This window comes from Heterodontus francisci, chromosome 9, assembly GCF_036365525.1.
Source record: "Heterodontus francisci isolate sHetFra1 chromosome 9, sHetFra1.hap1, whole genome shotgun sequence".
In the NCBI taxonomy this organism is placed as follows: domain Eukaryota; kingdom Metazoa; phylum Chordata; class Chondrichthyes; order Heterodontiformes; family Heterodontidae; genus Heterodontus; species Heterodontus francisci.
Window position 1 is genome coordinate 80,319,172 of NC_090379.1, and position 24,149 is coordinate 80,343,320.

A 24,149-nucleotide genomic window follows, 5' to 3' on the forward strand; every position below is an offset into this window, starting at 1 on the left:
CCTCCATAACATCACCAAACTCCACCCTGCCTCTGTTCCTCTGCTGTTAAAACCCTCATTCATGCCTTTCCTACCTCTAGGTTTGACTACTCCAGCACAGTCCTGGCTGGCCTACCATGTACCCTCTGCAATCTGGAGGTCATCCAAAACTATGTTCACCAAGTCCTATTCACCCACCACCCCTGTCCTCGCTGCCCATTATTGGCTCCTGGTTAAGCAATGCCTCGATTTTTAAAATCCCCATTCTTGTTTTCAAATCCTTCCATCGCCTTGATCCTTCATATCTCTGCAATCTCCTCCAGCCACACAACCCTCAGATACCTGCGTTTCTGTAATGCTGCTCTCTTGAGCATCCCCGATTTTAATTTCTCCACCATTGTTGGCTGTGCCTTCAGCTGGTAAGGCTCTAAACTCTGGAATTCCCTCCCTAAATGTCTTTGCCCCTCTACCTCTCTTTAAGACTGTCCTTAAACCTCCACCTTTGACCAAGCTTTTGGCCATCTGCCCTAATTTCTCCTTATATGGCTGTCAAAATTTGCTTTATAACACTCCTGTGAAGTACCTTGAGGCATTTATTTGTTAAAGGCGTGCATAAAGACAGGTGGTTGTTGCTGCTGACCCCACCACCACTGGTGGTTGATGAGTGAGAAGTGGAGTGTCCCTCTCCAAATTACTGTCCAGTGACCTCTGCTAGCTGATGGCTATGGATGCTAAATAAGGACAGACTTGATTTTGCTTGTGCTGTTTTTCCCTGCCCACACTCTCCATTTGAATTGCTTGTCAATAGCCACTGCTGAATTTACAAATGAAGAATAGAATGTTTGGCAAGATATCAGACTGCTGGTGCTGCCTATGAAGTCACCACCTTCTTTGCCTATTTTCTCAACCTTCTTATATAATGTTATTTTGATTAACTTGCCATTTCAGAGTCCTGGAAGGTTATTGGTAGTAATAGTACAGTGCCAATGGCACAAATAGCACCACACTGAGAAAAGGTAGGCTGAAATTCTGATAAAGCATTCACTTCGTGATGAGAAGCTTGTGACCAGATTTGTTGTCCAGGAGGATTAGATAGCAGCTATAAGACAGTGCTGCTGGTAATGTGCTGCAGGTAACCCATCACAGTAAGGATTGTTTGAAGAAGGCCACTTTTCTTCCAATCTTGAGCAACAGATTACCAGTTTAAGCAGTTGCAGAAGGAAGTTTAATGAGTTCAGTGTTTTTTTAAAAATTGTGATTAGCTAGGAAGCAGAGGCTAGTTCCAGAGCTTCTGTGTAGGGAAATTAGACTGGCAGCACTATCATACTGCATACGCTGGAGTTTACAAGTACCTTGTTAGAGCTATGCAAGTTATACTGCCTGCTCTTCCTGCTGTCAAATTGGGTAAAAAGAAATCTCTGCCTATGGCAGGTAGACACTAGTAGAACTTTGCTTCTGACTTTGAGCTACCAATAATCTATTTTACACTGCTATCTAATCTAAATTTTGGAATTGCTAGTCAAGTATTTTGTTTAAAAAAAAAAATTTAAATTAAAAATGAAAATTTGCAATACTTAAAATAGCAGTTATTTTGAAGCCTACATAAAGTACACAGCTGTAACTACTGTTTTCCTCAGAAGTTGAAAGATTTTAGTGTGAAGAGCTGATTAAATACAGTCCCAGCAGCCGATAACTTTGGAAACGTCGGCACGTTGTACAAGTGGCATGTCTGAATATAGCGTTGTCGTGCTTGCCCATATGACAGCAGCACAAGGCTGCTAACATGACCAACATCTAAAATGTGACCTGAGTCAAATTTGACTTTAAATAGTTTGCGAACCAAGATGCGGGTCCAGCTTCGCTGTGCTGGTTCATTTGAGCATAATAAAGTGAGCTGAACGCTCGGATATGCAAAGCCTCAGTTTGAAGTAAGTATTACTCTGAATGTTACTAAAGTGTGCTCACCTTGTCAGGACTAATGTTACCCCCTGGTTGCTCAGTGCTGTAGTTTCAAGTTGGGGTGTGTGTGTGTGTGCTCGTGCAGAGGAACCAGATCATCTTGTATGTTTCAGTACAGCCACTTGCCTCAAAGATTAAGTAGGGATCAAATAGGGTTTTGTGCCGAGTACAAAGAGGTAACATCCCAACATGGCTCGTTTTGACTTGACTGTTCGAATTATTAAGGCCTGTGTATTGCTGCCCTTAATATTAAAGCATCTTTGGGTCTCAGTGACTGAGATCCATTTTTTCATGGGATTTGGGCATCGCTGGCAAGACTAGCAATTATTGTCCTGTGGTGAGCTGCTGCCTTGAACCAATGCAGTCCATGTGGTGTAGGTACACCCACAGTGCTGTTAGGAAGGGAGTTCCAGGAATTTGACCCAGTGATGAAGGAATAGCTATATTTTCAAGCCACAATTTCTACTTGAAGGGAAACTTGCATGTGGTGGTGCTCCTGTTGTCCTTGTTCGATGTCTTAAGGTCACAGGTTTGGGAGACGCTGTCGAATAAGCCTTGGCTGGTTGCTGCAGTTCATCTTGTAGATGGCTCAAACTGCAGCCATGGTGAGCCAATGGTGGAGGGAGTGAATATTCACATAGGTGGATGGGGTGCCAATCAAGTGGACTGCTTTGTCCTGGATGAGGCCAAGCTTCTTGAGTGTTAGTGCTGCATTCGACCAGGCAAGTAGAGAGTATTCCATCACACTCTTCAGGAGGTGAATTACTCTTGTAGCTACAGTATTTATGTGGCTGCTCCAGTTAGGTTTCTGGTCAGTGGTGACCCCCCCCCCTCCCCAAAGATGTTGATGGGGGTATTCAATGATGGTAATGCCGTTGAATATCAAGGGGAGCTGTTTGGACTCTCTCTCTTGTTAGAGATGGTCATTATGTGACACTCGCATGGTGCAAATATTACTTGTCACTTATTAGTCCTAGCCTGGATGTTGTCCAAGTCTTGCAGCATGTAGGCACGGACTGCTTCAGTATCTGAGGAGTTGCAAATGGAATTGAATGCTGTGCAATCATCAGCGACTATCCCACTTCTGACTTTGATAGAGGGAAGATCATTGATGAAGCAACTGAAGATTGTTGGTTGAGTCCCCTCAGTGAGGGGCTCTTGCTGCGATGTCCTGGGACTGAGATGATTGGCCTCCAACAACTGCAACCACGTTCCTTTGTGCTAGGTATAACTCCAACCAGTGGAGAGTCGTCGTCCCCCCCCCCCCCCCCCAATTCACATTGTCTTTGATTTTACTAGGGCACCTTGATGTCACACTCAGCTGTACTGGCACAGTTTAGCTAGAGGTGTGGCTAATTCTGGAGCAAGTTTTCAGTACAGCTGGGATGTTGTCAAGAACCGTTGCCTTTGCTGTAAATGTTTGCTGAAACATTTTTTATCATCACATGGCTTGAATTGAATTGACTGAAGACTGGCATATGTGATGCTGGGGACCGTAGGACAGGACAGAGATGGATCCTTCACTTGGCTGTTCTGGCTGAAGGTGGTTGAAAATGCTTCAGTTTTGTCCTTTTGAACTCCTGCTTGGCTACCTGTCATTGAGGATGGAGATGTTCACGGAGCCGCCTCCTCCATTAATTGTTTGATAGCCCTCCACCACTCATGACTGGATGTGGCAGGACTGCAGAGCACCAATCTAATCCATTGGTTGTGGGATTGCTTGGCTCTGTCTGTACCATGCTGCTATCTTTAACATACGTGTAATTCTCTGTAGTTTCACCAGATTGGCATCTCATTTCTCAGTATACCTCGTGTGCTCTTCTACACTCCTCATTGAACCAGGTTTGATCCCCTGGCTTGATGTTGATGGTAGAGGGAGGCATATGCTGGGCCTTGCGCTTACAAATTGTGGTGGAATGCAGTTCTGCTGATAACCTACAGCACCTCCCTGGATGCCTAGTTTTTGAGCTGCTAAATCTTCTGAATCTATCACATTTAACACCACGCTAGTGGCACCCAACCTGATGGAGGGTATCCTCATTATGAAGATCAGACATTGTCTCCACAAGGATTGTGCGGTGGTTGCCCTTGGCAATAGTGTCATGGGCAGATGTAGCTGAGACAGGCAGATTGATGCGGTAGCGTAGTGGTATTGTCACTGAACTAGTAACCCAGAGACCCAGGGTATTGCTCTGGGGACATGGGTTTGAATCCCACCGCAGCAGAAGGTGGCATTTTAATTCAATTAATAAATCTGGAATTAAAAAGCTAGTCTAATGGCCATGAAACCATTGTTGATTGTTGTAAAAACCCATCTGGTTCACTAATGTCCTTGAGGGAAGGAAATCCGCTGTCTTTACCTGGTCTGGCCTACATTTGACTCCAGACCCACAGCAATGTGGTTGACTCTTACATGCCCTCTGAAATGGCCTAGCAAGCCACTCAGTTGTATCTAACCACTACGAAGTCAATAAAAAGGAATGAAAAAAAAAACTCCCTAACAGCACTGTGGGTGTACCTACCCCACATGGACTGCAGTGGTTCAAGAAGGCAGCTCACCACCACCTTCTCAAGGGCAATTAGGGATGGGCAATAAATGTTGGCCTGGCCAGCGACGCCCACATCCCATGAACGAATAATAAAAAAAAAAGAATGTTTATTGCCTTGTTGCTTCTTTCACCTTCTGCTGCAGGCCCAGTGTGGAAGATGTGTCTGTCAGGACTTGGCCACCTTGGTCAGTAGTGGTGCTGCTGAGCTATTCTTGGTGATGGACATTCAAGTCCCCCACCCAGAGTACATTCTGTGCTTTTGTTACCCTCGGTGCTTCTTCCAAGTGGTGTTCAGCATGGAGGAACACCGATTCATCGGTGGAGGTGGCTTCCTTGCCTATGTTTAATCTAAAGCCATGAGACTCATGGGGTTTGGAGTCAATGTTGAGGACTCCCAGGCTCACTCCCTCCTGACTGGAAACCACTGTATTGCCACCTCTGGGCTGGTCCTGCTAGTGGGACAGTGATGGAGTGTGGGATGTTGGAGTCAGGCTTTTGCTTGACTAGGCTCTGCTCTTCCACTGGTACAAGTCTCCATGTTAGCGAGGTGGACTTTTTTAGGTTCAGCTGGGCAGGGTGTGTGTCTTTGTCATGTCCGGTGTCTGTGTCGATGCCGGGTGGTAGTCCTGTTTTTAAAATTTTTTGTTTTCATAGCAGTTTGATAGAACTGAGTGGTTTGCTTGGCCATTTCAGAGGATAGGTAAGAGTCAACCCTATTGCTGTGGGTCTGGAGCCACATGTGACCCTGTAAGGATGGCAAATTTCCTTCCATTGGTGAACCAGTTAGATTTTTTCGTCAAACTGGTAGTTTCATGGTCACCATTACAGGAACTAACTTTTTAAATCCAAATTTATTTAACCGAATTTGAATTGCTTAGTTGATGTGGTGGGATTTGAACTCTTGTCTTCTGGATCATTCGTCCAGGCCTCTGGATAACTAGTCCAGTAACAACACCACTATGCTACCATATCCTAATGTTAAAGTAGGCATAATTCAAGCAGAAACCCATCATAGAAGAATTCCCACATATATTCTTTCAGAAGATTCAAACTTACTTAATCTTTTCAAGGGGAAGGCACCTAGATTCTGTTATTATTGGGTCAAAAGAGAGAAGTTCTTTTTCATGCAGCAATCGTGGTTCAGATTACATCATTTGCTTTTCTCACATGTTCATTTCTGTCACCCGATGCTGGTTTCCTTTTACAAACCAAAATGCTGCTTTTTACTTGGGTATTAAAATCCTTCCTTGGTACTGATAATCAACTTTGACAAAGGTGGTGATGGATGTCTCCAATCATATGCATGTTTACACTTTTCTGTTATATGAAATGTATTTATGCTTGCCTGCAAATGGCTAGCAAAGTCAGTGAGCGCCTGGAAAACATGTTTGTATTTAAAGCAGTGGCAGTCAAGCAGGTGTTCTGCAGCAATTGTGAATTACTGTGTGATAGGAAGTTTGTACTGGAATGCAAATAAGCAGTGAGTTTATTTTACAGAAACTAAAATCTAAAATTGGGTAACCGAGCCATTATGAGCACTCCCTTTGTGACTTCCAGTGGCATTGCACACTAAGTCGAAGGATCAGTTAGGAAGATGTGGCGGTGAGAGGAAGTTGAGTTGGCAGAGAGAAAAGGCTGTGAGGTAATGCAACATTGGGGTAAAATATTTAATGAGCAAAAATAATCTTTTTTTTTTAAAAAAAAGTGTTTTTTATGGCACCCATGAAAAATTGTAGAATATAATCTACATCTCTGTCTTTGCGTTGCTGGTTCTGTTTTCTTTCTTGCTTCATACTTTGTGGCCTGTTTTGTCTCACTTTGTTTGCCCCTCTATCCCCCTCTCATCAGTGGGACTTGTGGCTGCTAGTCTTTGGTGGGTGTGGGTGGTTGCTGGCAGAAATATTGGCTAGGTGTGTGCAAAGGTTTTGGTTGGCGGGTGGTGAGTGTGGTACAGGCAAATAAGGTGATAACTGGTGACTTGGCGGACATGGAACACAAAAGGGGAGATGCTGCAAACTTTCAGTATGATGTTTGCTGCTGCAGCTCATTCCATTTCTTTACCATTTACCAGTGTAGTCTGTTATGTTTCAGTCTGTTCCCTTTCTGGTGAAACCCTTGCAACACCATTTCTGTGTGCACCAGTCTTCTGTTGCATCTGCTCACTGTTGCTCCCTATCCCCATTTGCAGGTTTAGCTGAATGCCTTCCTTTATGACCCACTATGTGTTCCTGCCCTTCGCTTGCACCTGAATCTACTGCTTCCTTCCCTTGTTCACCCCAAATTCACCACCTGATGGAGCTTCAACCCCCTTCCCCTTATGCTACTTCACTCCATAATCTGACTAGGTTGTTCACCTTTCAGCTAGTAAATTTACCTCTTCCCCTTCCCTAAGCTCCCAAGCACCCTTTCTATGCTAACTTTTATTGTGTAATACTTCCACAATGTCACCTGATCTGCAGGCACTTATTCCAGATTTGTGTCCCCTCAGTCTTCAGTCTGCTGCATTCCTGATCTGTTTTGACTCCATCAGTTTTAAAAACTGTCCTTAGAGTCATAGAACTTTACAACATGAAAGGAGGTAATTCAGCCCATCGTGTCCATGCTGGCCGACAGGTAGCCATCCAGCCTAATCCCACTTTTCATCTCTTGGTCTGTAGCCCTGTAGGTTATGGCATTTTGAATGTTGCTAGGGTGTCTACCATGCACAACAGTGAGTTGAAAAATATCAGCAAATATCAAGGTTGTTGATAAGTGCTTGTAACTTTCACTGCATGGCATTTGGCTACTCTTAGAAATCATCTGAATGTGCTGTCCTGGCCTCTTCAAATCCCTGTAAGGTGGTTTTAGGGATAAATCTTTATATCTGTGTGTAATTTGATTTGCATGTGGCATTTTAAAACCATTAGCATATGTTTTTCACTCAGCACCATTCGCACCCCTTTATGCATATAGCCAGACTTGATGGGTTTTGAGGAAACCACATATTGAGCATGCACATAAATGACAATTAAGAACAAGAACAAAGATAATTACAGCACAGGAACAGGCCCTTCGGCCCTCCAAGCCTGCGCCGATCCAGATCCTCTCTCTAAACATGTCGCCTATTTTCTAAGGTTCTGTATCTCTTTTCTTCCTGCCCATTCATGTATCTGTCTAGATACATCTTAAAAGACTCCATCGTGCCCGCATCTACCACCTCCGCTGGCAACGCGTTCCAGGCACCCACCACCCTCTGCGTAAAGAACTTTCCACGCATATCCCCCCTAAACTTTTCCCCTTTCACTTTGAACTCGTGTCCTCTAGTAATTGAATCCCCCACTCTGGGAAAAAGCCTCTTGCTATCCACCCTGTCTATACCTCTCATGATTTTGTACACCTCAATCAGGTCCCCCCTCAACCTCCGTCTTTCTAATGAAAATAATCCTAATCTACTCAACCTCTCTTCATAGCTAGCGCCCTCCATACCAGGCAACATCCTGGTGAACCTCCTCTGCACCCTCTCCAAAGCATCCACATCCTTTTGATAATGTGGCGACCAGAACTGTACGCAGTATTCCAAATGTGGCCGAACCAAAGTCCTATACAACTGTAGCATGACCTGCCAACTCTTGTACTCAATACCCCGTCCGATGAAGGAAAGCATGCCGTATGCCTTCTTGACCACTCTATTTACCTGCGTTGCCACCTTCAGGGAACAGTGGACCTGAACACCCAAATCTCTCTGGACATCAATTTTCCCCAGGACTTTTCCATTTACTGTATAGTTCACTCTTGAATTGGATCTTCCAAAATGCATCACCTTGCATTTGCCCTGATTGAACTCCATCTGCCATTTCTCTGCCCAACTCTCCAATCTATCTATATTCTGCTGTATTCTCTGACAGTCCCCTTCACTATCTGCTACTCCACCAATCTTAGTGTCGTCTGCAAACTTGCTAATCAGTCTACCTATACTTTCCTCCAAATCATTAATGTATATCACAAACAACAGTGGTCCCAGCACGGATCCCTGTGGAACACCACTGGTCACACGTCTCCATTTTGAGAAACTCCCTTCTACTGCTACTCTCTGTCTCCTGTTGCCCAGCCAGTTCTTTATCCATCTAGCTAGTACACCTTGGACCCCATGCGCCTTCACTTTCTCCATCAGCCTGCCATGGGGAACCTTATCAAACGCCTTACTGAAGTCCATGTATATGACATCGACAGCCCTTCCCTCATCAATCAACTTTGTCACTTCCTCAAAGAATTCTATTAAGTTGGTAAGACATGACCTTCCCTGCACAAAACCATGTTGCCTATCACTGATAAGCCCATTTTCTTCCAAATGGGAATAGATCCTATCCCTCAGTATCTTCTCCAGCAGCTTCCCTACCACTGACGTCAGGCTCACCGGTCTATAATTTACCTGGAGAAGATTTACCTAGGTTGTGCCATAGTCTTCTGTAACTTTTTTTCTCAGGATTGTAGTCAATGAAAAACATTTTGAAGTGCAGTCACTGTTCTAATAGTGCAGTAGCCAATTTGTACAAGATCCCACCAACAGCAATGAGGTAAGTGACCAGAATTTTTTTTGTAAGTGTTCATGGCCAGAGCACATTTATTTGGCACCCATATTTTTGTGTTTCTCCAGGAACTTACAGTACCATAATCAGTCACTACCAGGAACTGAAACCCTCAAGTATTATGCTTTGTTAACAAAAAGTACAAACGTAGCAAAAGAAAGGAAAGCTCATGCTGTCTGGGTGGTTTGGGAGCACCTGCAACCAATCACGTGTTCCTGGACAGTCGTGGAAAGATCAAATAAGTCAGGCAAAGACAAATCTGCACATTGGCATACACTCAGCACTGTGTGTGACCCAGGTGATCTGTGGTTGCATGCTGTGCCCTTTTGGCCCTGACCCATGTAGTATGTTGTCTGCATCAATATAAAACAAGTCCATAGTTGGGTCAGCACATCTGTACCATGCATTAAGGCTTTAAATATGGTGGAAATTGCAGTAGTCCATTTGTGATTGCTGCTGATGATTGTATATAAGTGTGTGTGTTTTTTCTCTTGGGCAGCAAGATTTTCCAGAGTGTCTGTGGTTGCAACTCATCTCAGACTGTGGTTAATAAGGTGATTATTGGCACTAAGGGCATTCTCGCTAATGGAAGACTGAGAGCCATGAACAGGCCAGGCATACTTGCTCTGTCATTCACCACTTCATGGCTGTTCACTCTGTTGTCATATTTAAGTTGTGCTCATAGTTCCCTAATGAGAACATGTTTAAGTTTGTTTTTGCCACAAGAGGTGCTTCCCTTCATGGAAGGCAAGATTCTCCAAACTGAGTGCAATCTGTGCTGTCTTAGGCCATGTTCCTCCGAAATTGATAGGTGCTAATCTCCAGCATCGGGGGAAACACTCCCTCCTACATCCACCTGTGAATGAGCGAACTCTACAACCCTGACAGACCCCAAATCTAACTTCATTAAAATGAAAGACACAAAAAAATCCATGAAGGGATTTAAATACAAATATGATAGATGCACAAAGTTTGTTGAATTGTCCAAAATAGTCGACAAATTTAATCTATTGTAAGCGGTACCTTTTGTAACTGACTTCAGCGGAAGTGGCAAATGGTTAGCACCATTTGTTCGATAGAGGTGGTAGCCTCGTGATTTAGAGTGGATGATTTAAGTGGTGGAAACTACTGTGTGGCAAATACTTGACGCATTCTAAGGGCTGGAGCCATTACAAGACGTCTCTGCTTTTGTCTACATAAAGTCCAATATTTTCAGGTATGTGGGTTTCAACAATATATCGCTACACCATTCCCTCCTCTGCTACTCCATGCATCTGACACCATACCTTGTGTCCTCCTGGCTTCTCTCGTCCAATATAGTGGACAAGTTCTCTACTTGTAGGCTTCTGTCATCCTTTTGATAGGATAGGCTCCAGCAAAAGACTACTCAAGAACTTTTATCAGCTGTCTTTACATTACCAATACCTGACTATCTTGGCTGCACCTGCTAAGCCAGTGACTTCCTCTGACCGCTGCTCCACCTCCCCCCCCCCCCCCCCACCCCCAAAACCTCAACTGGAGCTTGGTGCTGGACTTTGAGGTAATGTGTTTGGGGAGGGCAAACAAAGCGAGGGAATACACAATAAACAGGAGGATATTGAGGGGGTAGAAGAAGTGAGAGACCTTGGAATGCATGTCCACAGGTCCCTGAAGGTGGCAGGACAGGTAGATAGTGGTGAAGAAGGCATATTGAATACTTTCCTTTATTGATGGAGGTATAGAATAAAAAAGCAGGGATGTAATGCTGTAACTGTATAAAACGCTGGCTTGGCCACAGCTGGAGCATTGCATACAGTTCTGGTCACTTTACAGGAGGGCATAATTGTTCTGGAGAGAGTACAGAGGAGACTTACGAGTGTTGCCAGGGCTTGAAAGTTGCAGCTCTGAGGAAAAATTGGATAGGCTAGGGTTGTTTTCCTTAGAAAAGAGGAGGCTGAGGGGTGACTTAATTGATGTGCACAAAATTAAGGGGTGTAGATAGGAAGGACCTGTTTCCCCTAGTGGAGGGGTCAATTACCAGGGGGCACAGTTATAAGGTAATTGGTAGAAGGATTAGAGGAGGCAAGAAAAGCTTTTTCACCCAGAGGGTGGTGGGTGTCTGGAATTCACTGCCAGAATGGTGGTGGAAGCAGAAACCCTCAACTCATTTAAAAGGTACCTGGACATGCACCTGAAGTGCCGTAACCTGCAAGGCTACGGACCAGGTGCTGGAAGGTGGGATTAGATTGGGCGGCTATTTTTTTCCATTGGCGCACACGTGATGGGCTGAATGGTCCCCTTCTGTGCCGTAATTTTTCTATGGTTCTTTTGCATAGTGATCACAGGAGGAAAATGTACTACATGGCTCTTCCCTGTGGCATCTCCTCTCTTCCATTCCCCCCCCCCCCCCCCCCACCCAGTGTTGCGCAGTGGTAACAGATGTGTTCATGATGGGAGTAGTTCAGGACACGGACAACAGCACTGTCGGTTTGGCACTTTGTTCAGTTGGAGCGAAGGCTATCTGTGGAACTTCACCATAACATATGCCAAGGCAGTGTCTGTACAGATAATCTTTAAAGGTTGGTCTGGTATATAGTCAGTTTGGAGAGAGGGCTTACCCATGCTTTATTTGTTGAGATTGGGTGCACATGGTTTATGGATGTTTAGTAAAAGGTTAGTTAAAAGTTCACAATCAAGGAATGAATACTTACTGATGGGCAATGTTCCACCATTATCGAAGCTGTTCACTGGCAAATAATAAAATGTGTTGGAGTTCAATGTTCAGAATTGTTTCCGTAATCCAAAGGAAGTTTCACTAATTACAAAACCTGGTCTGTGCTCCATTACTGACACGAAGAACACCAGTTATCTTTTGTGTGGGCGTTGTCATGATTATGGGCTCAATGATAGCTTTAATTGGTAATAAACTGTGTGTTTACAATGTTGAAATCCTTGCTACAACTCACTGTGGGGTGCTTGGTTTATGATGCATGTGCTATGCGAAAATTCCATCTCTAATATTTAATTGGTACTACATTGTTAATTCAGCATTTAATAAAAAGGAATTGAGTGCTAATTTAAAAAAAACATGGTAATGTTGGCATAAAAATAAAGCAGGAAGGGTGGCTCAACTGTGGCTTACAAAAGAAATTAAGGGTAATATTAGATCCAAGGAGGAGAAATATAAAATGGCCGGAACAAGCAGCAAACCTGAGGATTGGGAGCAGTTTAGAATTCAGCAAAGGAGGACAAAGGCATTGATTGAGAAGGAGAAAATAGAGTAAGAGAGTAAGCTTGCAGAGAACATAACTGTAAAAGCTTCTATAGATATGTGAAGACAAATGTGGCTCCCTTAGTCAGAAATGGGGGAATTTATAATGGGGAACAAAGAAATGGCAGACCAATTAAATACATACTTTGGTTCTGCCTTCACAAAAGAGGACACAAATTACCTCCTAGAAATGTTGGGGAACATAGGGTCTGGAGAGAAGGAGGAACTGTATGAAATCCGGGAATTGACGAGTTTGAAGGCCGATAAATCCCCAGGGCCTGATAATGTACATCCCAGAGTACTTGAGGAAGTGGCCCTAGAAATAGCAGATGCATTGCTGGTCATTTTTCAAAATTCTATAGACTCTAGAACAGTTCCAAAGGATTAGAGGGTAGCTAATATAACCCCACTATTTAAAAAAAAAAGGAGGTAGCGAGAAATGGAATTATAGACTGGTTAGCCTGACATCAGTAGTGGGGAAAATGCTGGAGTCCATTATAAAAGATGTAACAGAGCATTTGGAAGACAATGACAGGATCGGACAAAGTCAACATGGATTTACGAAAGGGAAATCATGCTTGGCAAATCTACTGGAATTCTTTGAGGATGTAACTAGTAGAATAGATGAGGGACAGCCAGTGGATATGGTGTATTTGGACTTCAGAAGGCTTTGGATAAGGTCCCACAAGAGATTAGTGTGCAAAATTAAAGCACATGGGATTGGGGGTAAGGTACTGACATGGATAGAGAACTGGTTGGCAGACAGGAAACAAAGAGTAGGATTAAACGGGTCTATTTCCGAGTGGCAGGCAGTGACTAGTGGGGTACCGCAGGGATCAGTGCTAGGACTCTAGCTATTCACTATATATATATTAATGATCTAGATGAGGGAGTTAAATGTAATATATCCAAGTATGCAGATGACACAAAGCTGGGTGGGAGTGTGAGCTGTGAGGAGGATGCAGAGAAGCTCCAGTGTGATTTGGAGGTTGAGTGAGTGGGCAAATAGATGACAGATGCAGTATAATGTGGATAAATGAGGTTATCCACTTGGCAAAAACAGAAAGGCAGATTATTATCTGAACGGCGACAGATTGGGAAAGGGGGAGGTGCAGCGAGACCTGGGTGTCCTTGTGCACCAGTCTGAAAGTAAGCATGCAGGTGCAGCAGGCAGTTAAGAAAGCAAATTGTATGTTGGCCTTCATAGCAAAAGGATTCAAGTACAGGAGCAAGGATGTCTTGCTGCAATTATACAAGCCCTTGGTGAGACCACATCTGGAGTATTGTGTGCAGTTTTGGTCTCCTTATCTGAGGAAGGATGTTCTTGCTATGGAGGGAGTGCTGTGAAGGTTCACCAGACTGATTCCTGGGATGGCAGGACTGACATATAGTGTGTTTTGGTCGACTAGGCTTGTGTTGGTTAGAGTTTGGAAGAATGTGAGGGGATCTCATAGAAACCTACAAAATTCTAACAGGACTGGACAGATTAGATGCAGAAAGGTTGTTCCCAATGGCGGGGGAGTCCAGGACCAGGGGTCACAGACTAAGGATAAGGGGTAAGCCATTTCGGACCGAGATGAGGAGGGATTTCTTCACCCAGAGAGTGATGAACCTGTGGAATTCTCCACCACAGAAAGCAGTTGAGGCCAAATCATTAAATATATTCAAGAAAGAGTTAGATGTAGTTCTTGGGGCTAAAGGGATCAAGGGATACGGGGAGAAAGCGGGAACAGGGTACTGAGTTTGGACGATCAGCCGTGATCGTATTGAATGGCGGTGCAGGCTCGAAGGGCCAAATGGCCTACTCCTCCTATTTTTCTATGTTTCTATGTAGTAGTCATTTATAAGTCAAGGTGAAGCTTGTTGATTCACTTTAAAATCTATGAAATACGAGGTCTTGTAATTTTGAAGTTAAGGCTTTTAAAATTTTCAATATATCCTCACTGAATTGGGCTTGCAGTGCAGCTATCAATTAATGCACCATCTGTTTTTTAAAAAAAAATTGCTACTTGAAGTTATATGGAAGTGTTCCAGCAAGCGATGAATTTGCACAATTCTCGGAAGTAGTATTGCGTAATTATAAACAGAACATATTGGAGGCGATCCTTTAAAATTTTTGCTTTTCAGAAGTTCTTTTCATTACTCTTGAAAGTTTGAATCATAATAATGAAGTCAAATTTGTATCCGTCAAATCACTTGTGTTGCTCCCTTAGCTATTTTGATTTCACCTCTCTAGATGTGAGAATTCAGAGCTAACTGCAAATTAGTTTTTGTGAGCTGGATAGGGAGGAGCAGATTAATCATCCCGACCACCATCGCACATCAGTGACTGTGTATAAAGGCACCTGAAGGGAAAAATGTCCACCGTGTACCCAGTGGAGTACAGCCTGCAGCAGAGTGCGCTGACCTAAAGGTCTGCGAACGAGACCCGACCCGAGCCCGACAGAACCCCATCCGAGCCCGAATCCATCCTTTTTTTTTTTCCGCACCTGACCCGACCATTAGTTAACTTACCTACCTTTTTTCACTTTGTTCCTTACCTGCACAAGCTTAAAATAACTGTAGCAAAACCACCTTTAAAGTCCAAAAAGTAAATTAACATTAAAGTCACTTACCTGAGGTGGTGATAGAGCATGTCCGATCTGGCTCGACCCGACCTGAGCCCGAATGTCAGACCTGGAAGAGCGACCCGACACATGTCGTCCTGGAATGCTGCTCTTTGGCAACAGCACCGTTAGTTACTTTTAGTGTCAGTTTCCCTCCATTGTCAAGGCATCTCACATGGCAACTTCCCTCCAGATTTTCCTGGCAAACTCCAAGGCAATAGTTGCAATTTGTTTTCTTGCACCGATGTATTTTCATAAGTCGTCATTCCACCTGTAAAGAAGACTTTGTAAAATGTTTTAGAATATTTTGTTTTCAGAGCTGTTTTCAGTAAATCTTTGCTGTGCAAATGTTTATGCCCATCAATGAATTTCAGGAATGGGTTGGCAGGTTTATTACTGAACAGAGTTTGACAATCTTTTGGTCACCTATACTAATATCTCCTTGTATGTCTTGGTGTCACATTTTGTTAATGCTCCTGTGAAGTACTGTGTTAAAGGTGCTATATAAATGCGAGCTATTGTGTATATGTGTATTAAATATACTATATATCCTACAAATATATATTTAATATAGTTGTGTCTATGTAACATTTAATACATCATATATACTATAGTGTGTATATTTATGTGTGTGTGTGTGTGTTAGCAAGCAGCTGTGAAAAGTTTTCCCACAATAGAGGAACAGCACCTGCCAGAGGCTAGCACTCAAGTAGGTAGTCCAAGAGATCAGCTGACTATGGCTAGCACCTTAAAGCTGTCCCGAAGCTGATTGTTGTTGACCAATGTTCAGTGCTACAGTAATTTCTTTTGGGCCTCCTTATCTCGAGAGACAATGGATACGCGCCTGGAGGTGGTCAGTGGTTTGTGAAGCAGCGCCTGGAGTGGCTATAAAGGCCAATTCTGGAGTGACAGGCTCTTCCACAGGTGCTGCAGAGAAATTTGTTTGTTGGGGCTGTTGCACAGTTGGCTCTCCCCTTGCGCCTCTGTCTTTTTTCCTGCCAACTACTAAGTCTCTTCGACTCGCCACAATTTAGCCCTGTCTTTATGGCTGCCCGCCAGCTCTGTACAGTAATTGTACTCTCAATATGTCAAGTAACTGGTGAGGCTCTTGTTGTAAAATGCAACTTAATGAGCTATAATGCTACTGAGAAGCTGCCTTCTCTACACTAAGGTGCAATTTCTGTTTCCCATTCTTCTATTAAAACCTAATTTGAAACTATGTTTGTCCTGTACATTAATGTATTTTGAGACAACCAAGCTGAGCATCATACTTGGACTCTTAACCCATATGAGAGTGGGACAATAATAAAAACAAAATACTGCGGATGCTGGAAATCTGAAATAAAAACAAGAAATGCTGGAACCACTCAGCAGGTCTGGCAGCATCTGTGGAAAGAGAAGCAGAGTTAACGTTTTGGGTCCGTGACACTTCATATTATGAGAGTGGGACAACCCTGCCTGATGACTGTGACCTGTAACCCATATTCTGATTAAGCAGGAAATAGATACATCTTGTATAATTATGGCTAACACTTGCGTTGACCAGTCAATCTTCATCTTGCTATCGGAGAAAGATTCTAAAGAACTTGTCAAATTTAAATTTGTTCAAGATTGATGTCAGACAGGTAGTTTGACAGTGTAGAGGTGATTGTGGATTTGCCGCAAGTAGTAAGGAGGTGGAGCTAGGTGCTATCAATGTGCATTTGATAACTGATCTTGTGCCTGTAAATTATGTCACCAAGGGCAGCATGTAGATGAAGTTGGGGCCCAGGATATATCCATGGATGTCAAGTGATGCTCGGGGAAGAGAAGATATTGCTGGAGAGGTGCTGGCTGCTTTGGAGTGGAATCACTTGAGGGTAGTGAGAGGTCAAGGCGGTAGGTGGTCTCTGCTGTGGCAGAAGCCATGCTAAAGAGATTTGAGCATGGAATTCTGGGAGAGTTGGGTCAACGACTAGCAGCAGAATGGAAATAGAAGTGACCTTAATCTCCATTTGCAGTGTTTGGGTTTTACTCCCGCAACCCTTTCACGGATTACAGTAATGGAAAATGGCTGCTCACCACCGCAAGGCCTAAAAGTCTATTTTTAGAAGAAAAATATAAATATGACCCATCGTTGTCAGAATAAAATGTGACCAGGTTCTTTAACCTGATGTGGCCTTGCATATTGGCTAATTTTATGAAATTACACTGCAAGGACCAGAGGTGCATAATTATAAATTATTTAAATCTCATTAGTTTAGAAATATTGTATCACTTACTCATCATTTTTCCTTTCATTTAAGAAATCCAATCATCTCATTAATGTTGAACTGACTGTTCACCTGAACCATACCAACATTCTCATTGGACACCGTAAAAGTGATTGAGAGAAAATGTTTTATTATCTAAATCTATTTGAAATTATTCAACAAAATGAATAATGACCAGAGTCTTTCAGCTATGAATAAAAGAGGCTTTAATACTCCTGTATCATAATGAAATGTCAACCTAATTTTAAACACACCAGTATCAATGGGTTTCCACGCATACTGTGAACTTTTTAGCCTCATGCCTGTCTGTCTTTCCTGGTGCATCCCTCTGCTGAATATTGCTAGAGTTGTCTGCTACTTGATGTGCGCAAGTGGCCCAGGGTGGCTATCTCTTATGAGAAAGCATCTAGTCTTTACTTACTGTATTTCCTGTTGAATGCCTTCTATTTTATAGAGGAAAAGATGGGTGCTGCTTTTGTTTCTTACTACTTTTCACTACTCTTCCTCTTCTGAAAGCACTGATATCTTGCTCGGGTACAGTGCATTGAGCAATGACCACTCCAGTTATTTTGTCCAAGTGACCATTAGTTATGAGAGCCTTGATTTGTGATTGTCAACAGAATTTTCAATTGCAGGGTTGGGACATCACGACCGAACTTGATACTGACTTCACTAAATGCCTAGACAGATTCAACACTGAGAACCGGAACCTTGGCTGCTTTTGTGTATCCCTCGCTTCCCCCCCCCCACCCCCAACCCCCCCAGCTCCAGTTCCCAACAAATACAGAGGAGCATTGGGGCTACTTTTCATACTAATCGTCCCCTGCTCTGCAATTAGCTAACTCAGTATAGACGAGAGATCGAACCCTAGAACCTTTTGTGGTCTGCCTAATGTGACTTTAGATGCAATTTTCTCAAAGATAAAACAAAACTGTTAAGATTCTAATTGCAATAATGCTTGTGACAGCAAACTTTTTTCCTTCATTTTCATTTCTTATAAATTAGTCTAATTTACATCATTTAGTTTTTCTAGTACTTTCAATATTTCCACGGACATTGTTAATGGTTTGCAGATAGCTCTGTCAACCAGTGCATATTTTTTGCATTTCAGAAGAGGGTAAATCATTGGTAACTGGAGTCCTCATTAAAAGACCATTCTTAAAATGTTAAATAATGAGACGTCAAACAATGAATGTTCTGTGTGCGCTTGTTTTGCGCTTGAATCTGCTCCTCATTTGGAAAATCGAACTTCATTTGAGGTTTGAAACAATTAAATTGAATAGAATATGTCATTCCTGATCTGGTTAGGCCTATATGAAGCCTGTTCATCATATGATGAGATTTATGATGAGATTTCTGCTTGATGCTATTGATTCCCAGATCTTATCACCGGACAATTTCAACTGGGTACTGCTTGAAGAGCTGATCCTAATGGTCTAGTACTTTCTGGGCATATCTGTCTGAGGAGGCACAGCATTGAAACTGGGTACTTGCCCAACGGGAATGAGAGAAAATTGGAAGATGCGACAGAGATATACTCATCCACCTTCCAGTAGGTGACTCCAGAGCAGTGTAGACTGAAGCATGACAGCCGATTAGGTGACTATACATTCAGTCACAGATGGTGTTAGGGATAGGGAAAGGATGACATGGGGGCAAAGAAAGAAAACAAGTAAAACCACTTATGTAAAATGTGTGCCCCATTTTTCAGCACCTTGAACAGTGCACATGTACTAAATGGATTGAGAACCCTGCTAACCACCATCTGATTTTTTCATGGGTACTATTCTTTATTTCCATCACACTTCAAAAGAAACAAAACTGAGGAAAATTGTGCATAGTTAATTTTTCAGGATTGAACAATATTTCCACAGTACAGACTAGAGCAGCAGCAAATTTGCTGCTGCTCAACAAAATGGTGAGTCATTAGAGATCCTGGCCAACAAAAGAACAGGTATTTGCTTAACAAACGAGTCTTGAGTTGTGCGGGCAGCTGGAAGAAGCAAGTGCAAATTCAAGCCTCGATCTAGAGATGAACATCTGCCCCTTTTAGTGGAACCAGATCTGGCTGGCTAGCAGAAGTAAAGGCCTTTTGACACCAATCTCTGAAAAGTATCCTTGTCAGAGAAGGTTGACCCAAACTGAAGGATCCTTATAGTTGGTAAAGAGTTTTCAACCCAACAGTCAGGACTGTCTTTAACCCAAGTCCCAGAAGTGACCCTTCATGTCCATTCTGTTCCATTTGAGATGTAGATTCTTAGAAGCTGAGTTTGTACATGTTCAAAGAGCATGTCTGATTTGCGTGTGTTATTGTTTCATGAGCAGTCCAATAGTAAAGCAAATTTAGAATATTACTTTCAAAGAAATAATTAATTTTCAATTTGTTGCAGTTGGTGAGATATATGTTGAACAGTAGCTGTGCATCTTGGATTCTTGCTGACTTGTCAGGCAGCAGTAGATGATTGATGCCTACCTGGACTCTGCATATTGCTAGTTAATGGGGTTAACAAATGGGCTAGTTGATGATTTTAATAAGGTGCATGCATATTGTTATGCTGAGGATATGCAAATTGAAATCTTAGTGATTTTTTTTTTCAAACTGCTTGGCCTAAATATTTGATTTTGCTGCATCTTTTTAGTGTATCTTTTGTCAAACTGTAGGTTGAAGTATCTGAGAGTAATGAGGAATACTGACTACAGTGGGAGTTTTTTTGGTTAGGTCATTCTCCATGGCTTCCAGTAATCTTCTGCGATAGGCTTGCCTTTGTTAATAACAAACTTTTGCTCACTAAAGCTTGGGGCAGCCGCCGCAAAGGCTCAATGGGGAAAGGACACTGTGTAAGGCCCTCCCACCATAGTATACCGAGGGTCTGGAACCTGTGTAAAACTCCTTGAACTGTATGCGGCAAAATATGTTGTTGCTGTGTGATGCAAATATTTATTGCATGCAAAATGGAATGATGAGTTGAGGAAACTCGCGTTCTGTATCGAAGGAATCTGATCTCTATTGTACTTTCCAAAATGCCAAGTTTGAACTGTTTTGTAATTTTTTTTGAGATTTTTATGAATAAACTATATTTTTGGAAAAAAACTTGCTCATGTGGTTCAATTCAAAATTAGTTTGTCAGCTGTAGTTTTTGTCTCTTTATATAATCTGGCTTTTGGTAATATTGTGCTTTGATTTACTATTTTAATTAGTTTGTTTATCCACATCTAATCAGGAATTTGTATTTCTCTCTTGTTTTTTTTCTCCTCTATCTCCTATGTTGGTTTGTCCCTAGTTCTGTGGCAATCTTCAGTCAAATGAGTGGGGAGTTTATTACAGGCTAATAATGAATAATAACAATATATAGTTATTAAAATAAACCAGCTGTTCCCTGGCTGAAGCTTGCTGCACAGCAATCTTCAGTCAGGGTAACTACTGCTTTGTTTTAGTAATATCTGATATTGAAATTCATTGTTATCCTGTAATAACCTCCCACTCTTGGGCTGAAGATTGCCACAGAGCAGGGGATGCACCAATGCAAGTTTCCAGTTAAATTCAGAAACAAAAATGGACGAACATTATTCAGAAATTAGTTGACTTTTGAGAAGTATGTGTTCTGTGTAAGCATTTCCTCCATGGCAGCTGGTGTCAAATTAAAATTTGGATGTTGCTATCAGCGATTGAAAGACAGACTTGCTGAATTGAATTTGTTTCCATCAGATGAAAGAAGATTGAGCAGGGACATTATCCAGGTTTTAAGATGCTAATTGGCATGGCACTGACCACTTTACCTGGGCGCCTACTACATGTATCAGGGAACGCTAATTGGAGACATGTGGCCAATGTAGATGTAAGCAAATGATTTAAATTGGAAGGTGAGTACAGCACCAGTGGACATGGTTTAATTAACCAATCACTTGCATTCCTGAATTTGGAAAGACATCTTCCCTTTCACTATTTTAGCCCTCTCTCCAATGCCAGTTGTCGTTATATGGAACCGACACCCATGCTAAACATTTTAAACTGTTTTTAAAAAAAAAATTAGCGAGGAATAGAGATCTACGAGTACATGCAGAGGTAAACAAATATTGTGTGTAGCTGATAGTCGGACCATTATAAATGCCAATTGGGAGGTGAGAGGGGTATTCTGGAGTTTTGCATAGTTCTACTTTTGGAGAGGGCAGTGATTGTTCAGTAGAAAGATCAAACTTTATGGGACCACTTGTTCAAAGTTTTGTTGTGTTTGTAATTGTGATATGTCAGTTAATAAACTGGTGCTCCCTTACCTCTTCCACCCACCCCCCCCAAACCCTGATTTGGGATTATGCTGAAAGAGGAGGCATTCTGAATAACTAATCTTTAATTCAATAGAAAAATACACAATATCAGCACATCTGCCAAAATTCATACTGCCTTATTCCCAATGGTTAGAAATTACCTGAATCAAAGCAATAAATATCCCTGCTGCCAGAACTGGCAACAGAAACCAGTTGCAATCTGTTCATCTCCATTATCTGTAAAACAGAAGCCCTTTAGAGCATAAGCAACTTTTAAAGTTTCTAAAATATAAACTAGTTTAACTTCCATTTGCTACAATTAGGATGCAATTCCAGTTCTGTCCACATAGGCTATATTTGGCTAACCACTATTAGTATATTTGTGAAGCCATTTTGCTACAAAAATGTCACTAATCTCTCTAGTGATACTCATCTCCCTTTGGTTTGCGTATTACATCTCTGTCAACAACTTAAAGTGCAGAAAATGGAGCCTGACTGGAATTCAGCATAGATATTTTCATCTATGAACCATTTGATTTTTTAAGTGGCAGAAAATGACTTTGAAATGTTCAGAGAATAAAAGGGGCTTGGAAAAGTATTTTTTCCACAGCTACTTTAATACGGGCTGCAGTTTGGCTTTTATGTCTGACCTTTAAACACTGGCAGTAGCCCAGAAACTGAGTAAATGTATCTACTGAAATCAAAGTTTTTGATCAGTAAATGATTGTACAAAATGATGAGGTCTTGTAGAGATCAGTGATTTTCCTGATTTATCAACACAGCATTGCTGTAGGTAATTTGACTCTTAATAAATGTTATCATAAGATTATAAATGAGCAAATGGCTGATCTTTTACACAAGGCTTGGATGCCTTTTGGCTTCCCATTCTTACTTCATTCGTATCCCCTTTTCCCATGCTCAGTGCCAACTGTATTTTCTGTTTATTTTATAGTACTTTGAACCATCTTCCAGTACAAATGCTATATAAATTGCAATTATTTTTCTATTCTGTACATTGTGAATTAATTTTTCAGATTTGCTGCCAGAAATTTGGATTCAAAGTGTTCGGTACAGTAATGGATCATTGTGTGAAATGGACCAATTTTACTGGTGAGAATTACCAATTTTGAGCACTGAACCAAGAGTGTTAATTTCTGTCTTTCATCCATTTTCATTCTTTATGATCCTGTAGAAGATTGTATTTATCTGTGTCAGGTAGTATTGTGTTTGGTGGTTTTTGTGCTTTTTTTCTCTCCTTACTCTCCATCCACCATTCCCACCTCCACAGTCATCTATTTTATGAGGGCAGGGGAAATCAAACAATGCATTGGATTGCTGCTGACCTCTTGAAGACAAAAAAGCTGTCCACAAAGATACGAACATGGAGCAGGAGTAGGCCACTCAGCCCCTCGAATCTGCTCTGCCATTCAACAAGATCATGGCTAATCTGATTGTAACCTCAACTCCACATTCCCACCTACCCCCGATAACCTTTCACCCTCTTGCTTATCAAGAATCTATCTACCTCTGCCTTTAAAAATATTCAAAGACTCTGCTTCCACTGCCTTTAGAGGAAGAGTTCCAAAGACTCATGACCCTCTGAGAAAAAAAATTCTCCTCATCTCTGTCTGAAATGGGCGACCCCTTATTTTTAAACAGTGACCCTCCTAGTTCGCGATTCTCCTACAAGAGGAAACATCCTTTCCACATCCACCCTGTCAAGTCCCCCTCAGGATCTTGTATGTTTCAATCAAGTCGCCTCTTACTCTTCTAAACTCCAGTCAATACAAGCCGAGCCTATCCAGTCTTTTATCATAAGACAACCCGTCCATTCCAGGTATTAGTCTAGTAAACCTTCTCTGAACTGCTTCTAATGCATTTACACCCTTCCTTAAATAAGGAGATCAATACTGTACACAGTACTCCAGATGTAGTCTCACCTATGCCCTGTATAGCTGAAGCATAACCTCCCTACTTTTGTATTTAATTCCCCTCGCAATAAACAACATTCTATTAGCTTTCCTAATTACTTGCTGTACCTGCATACTAACCTTTTGTGATTCATACACTAGGACACCCAGATCTCGCTGCATCTTAGAGCTCCGCAATCTCTCACTATTTACATAATATGCTTTTTTATTCATCCTGCCAAAATGGGCAATTTCACATTTTCCCACATTATACTCCATTTGCCAGATCTTTGCCACTCACTTAACCTATCTATATCCGTTTGTAGCCTCCTTATGTCCTCTTCAGAAGTTACTTTCCTACCTATCTTTGTGTCATCAGCAAATTTAGCAACCATACCTTCGGTCCCTTCATTCAAATCATTTATATAGATTGTAAAAGGTTGAGGCCCCAGCACTATTCCATGTGGCATGCCACTGATTACATCTTGCCAACCAGCAAATGACCCATTTTGCCTACTGTTTCCTGTTAGCTAGCCAATCTTCTATCCATGCCAATATGTTACCCCCTGCACCATGTTCTTTTATTTTCTGCAGTAACCTTAGATGTGGCACCTTATCAAATGCCTTCTGGAAATCTAAGTACAGTATGTCCACCGGTTTCTTTTTATCCATAACACGTATTCTTCAAAGAACTCTAATAAATTGGTTAGACGTGATTTCCCTTTCACAAAATCATGTTGATTCTGCCTGATTAACTTGAATTTTTCTCAGTGTCCTGCTATAAAGTCTTTAATAATAGCTTCTAACATTTTCCCT

At 42.0% G+C, this 24,149-nt stretch overlaps 1 protein-coding gene across 7 annotated transcripts in view; it reads left to right on the forward strand.

Moving 5' to 3' along the window:
• Positions 1 to 24,149, forward strand: part of stxbp6 (syntaxin binding protein 6 (amisyn)) — a 324,378-nt gene that overhangs the window by 67,912 nt on the left and 232,317 nt on the right. The window contains exons 1-3 of one of the 7 annotated variants that reach the window (XM_068038358.1): positions 6,078 to 6,129; positions 20,867 to 21,021; positions 22,458 to 22,533. The exons of 5 other annotated variants lie outside the window; for them this stretch is intronic. In XM_068038358.1, coding sequence (XP_067894459.1) covers positions 22,500 to 22,533 — 34 coding nt within the window. In that variant the 5' untranslated portion in view covers positions 6,078 to 6,129; positions 20,867 to 21,021; positions 22,458 to 22,499. Of the gene's footprint in view, positions 1 to 6,077; positions 6,130 to 20,866; positions 21,022 to 22,457; positions 22,534 to 24,149 lie in introns of those variants that run through there. One more of the 7 variants, XM_068038361.1, reaches the window with a different exon arrangement.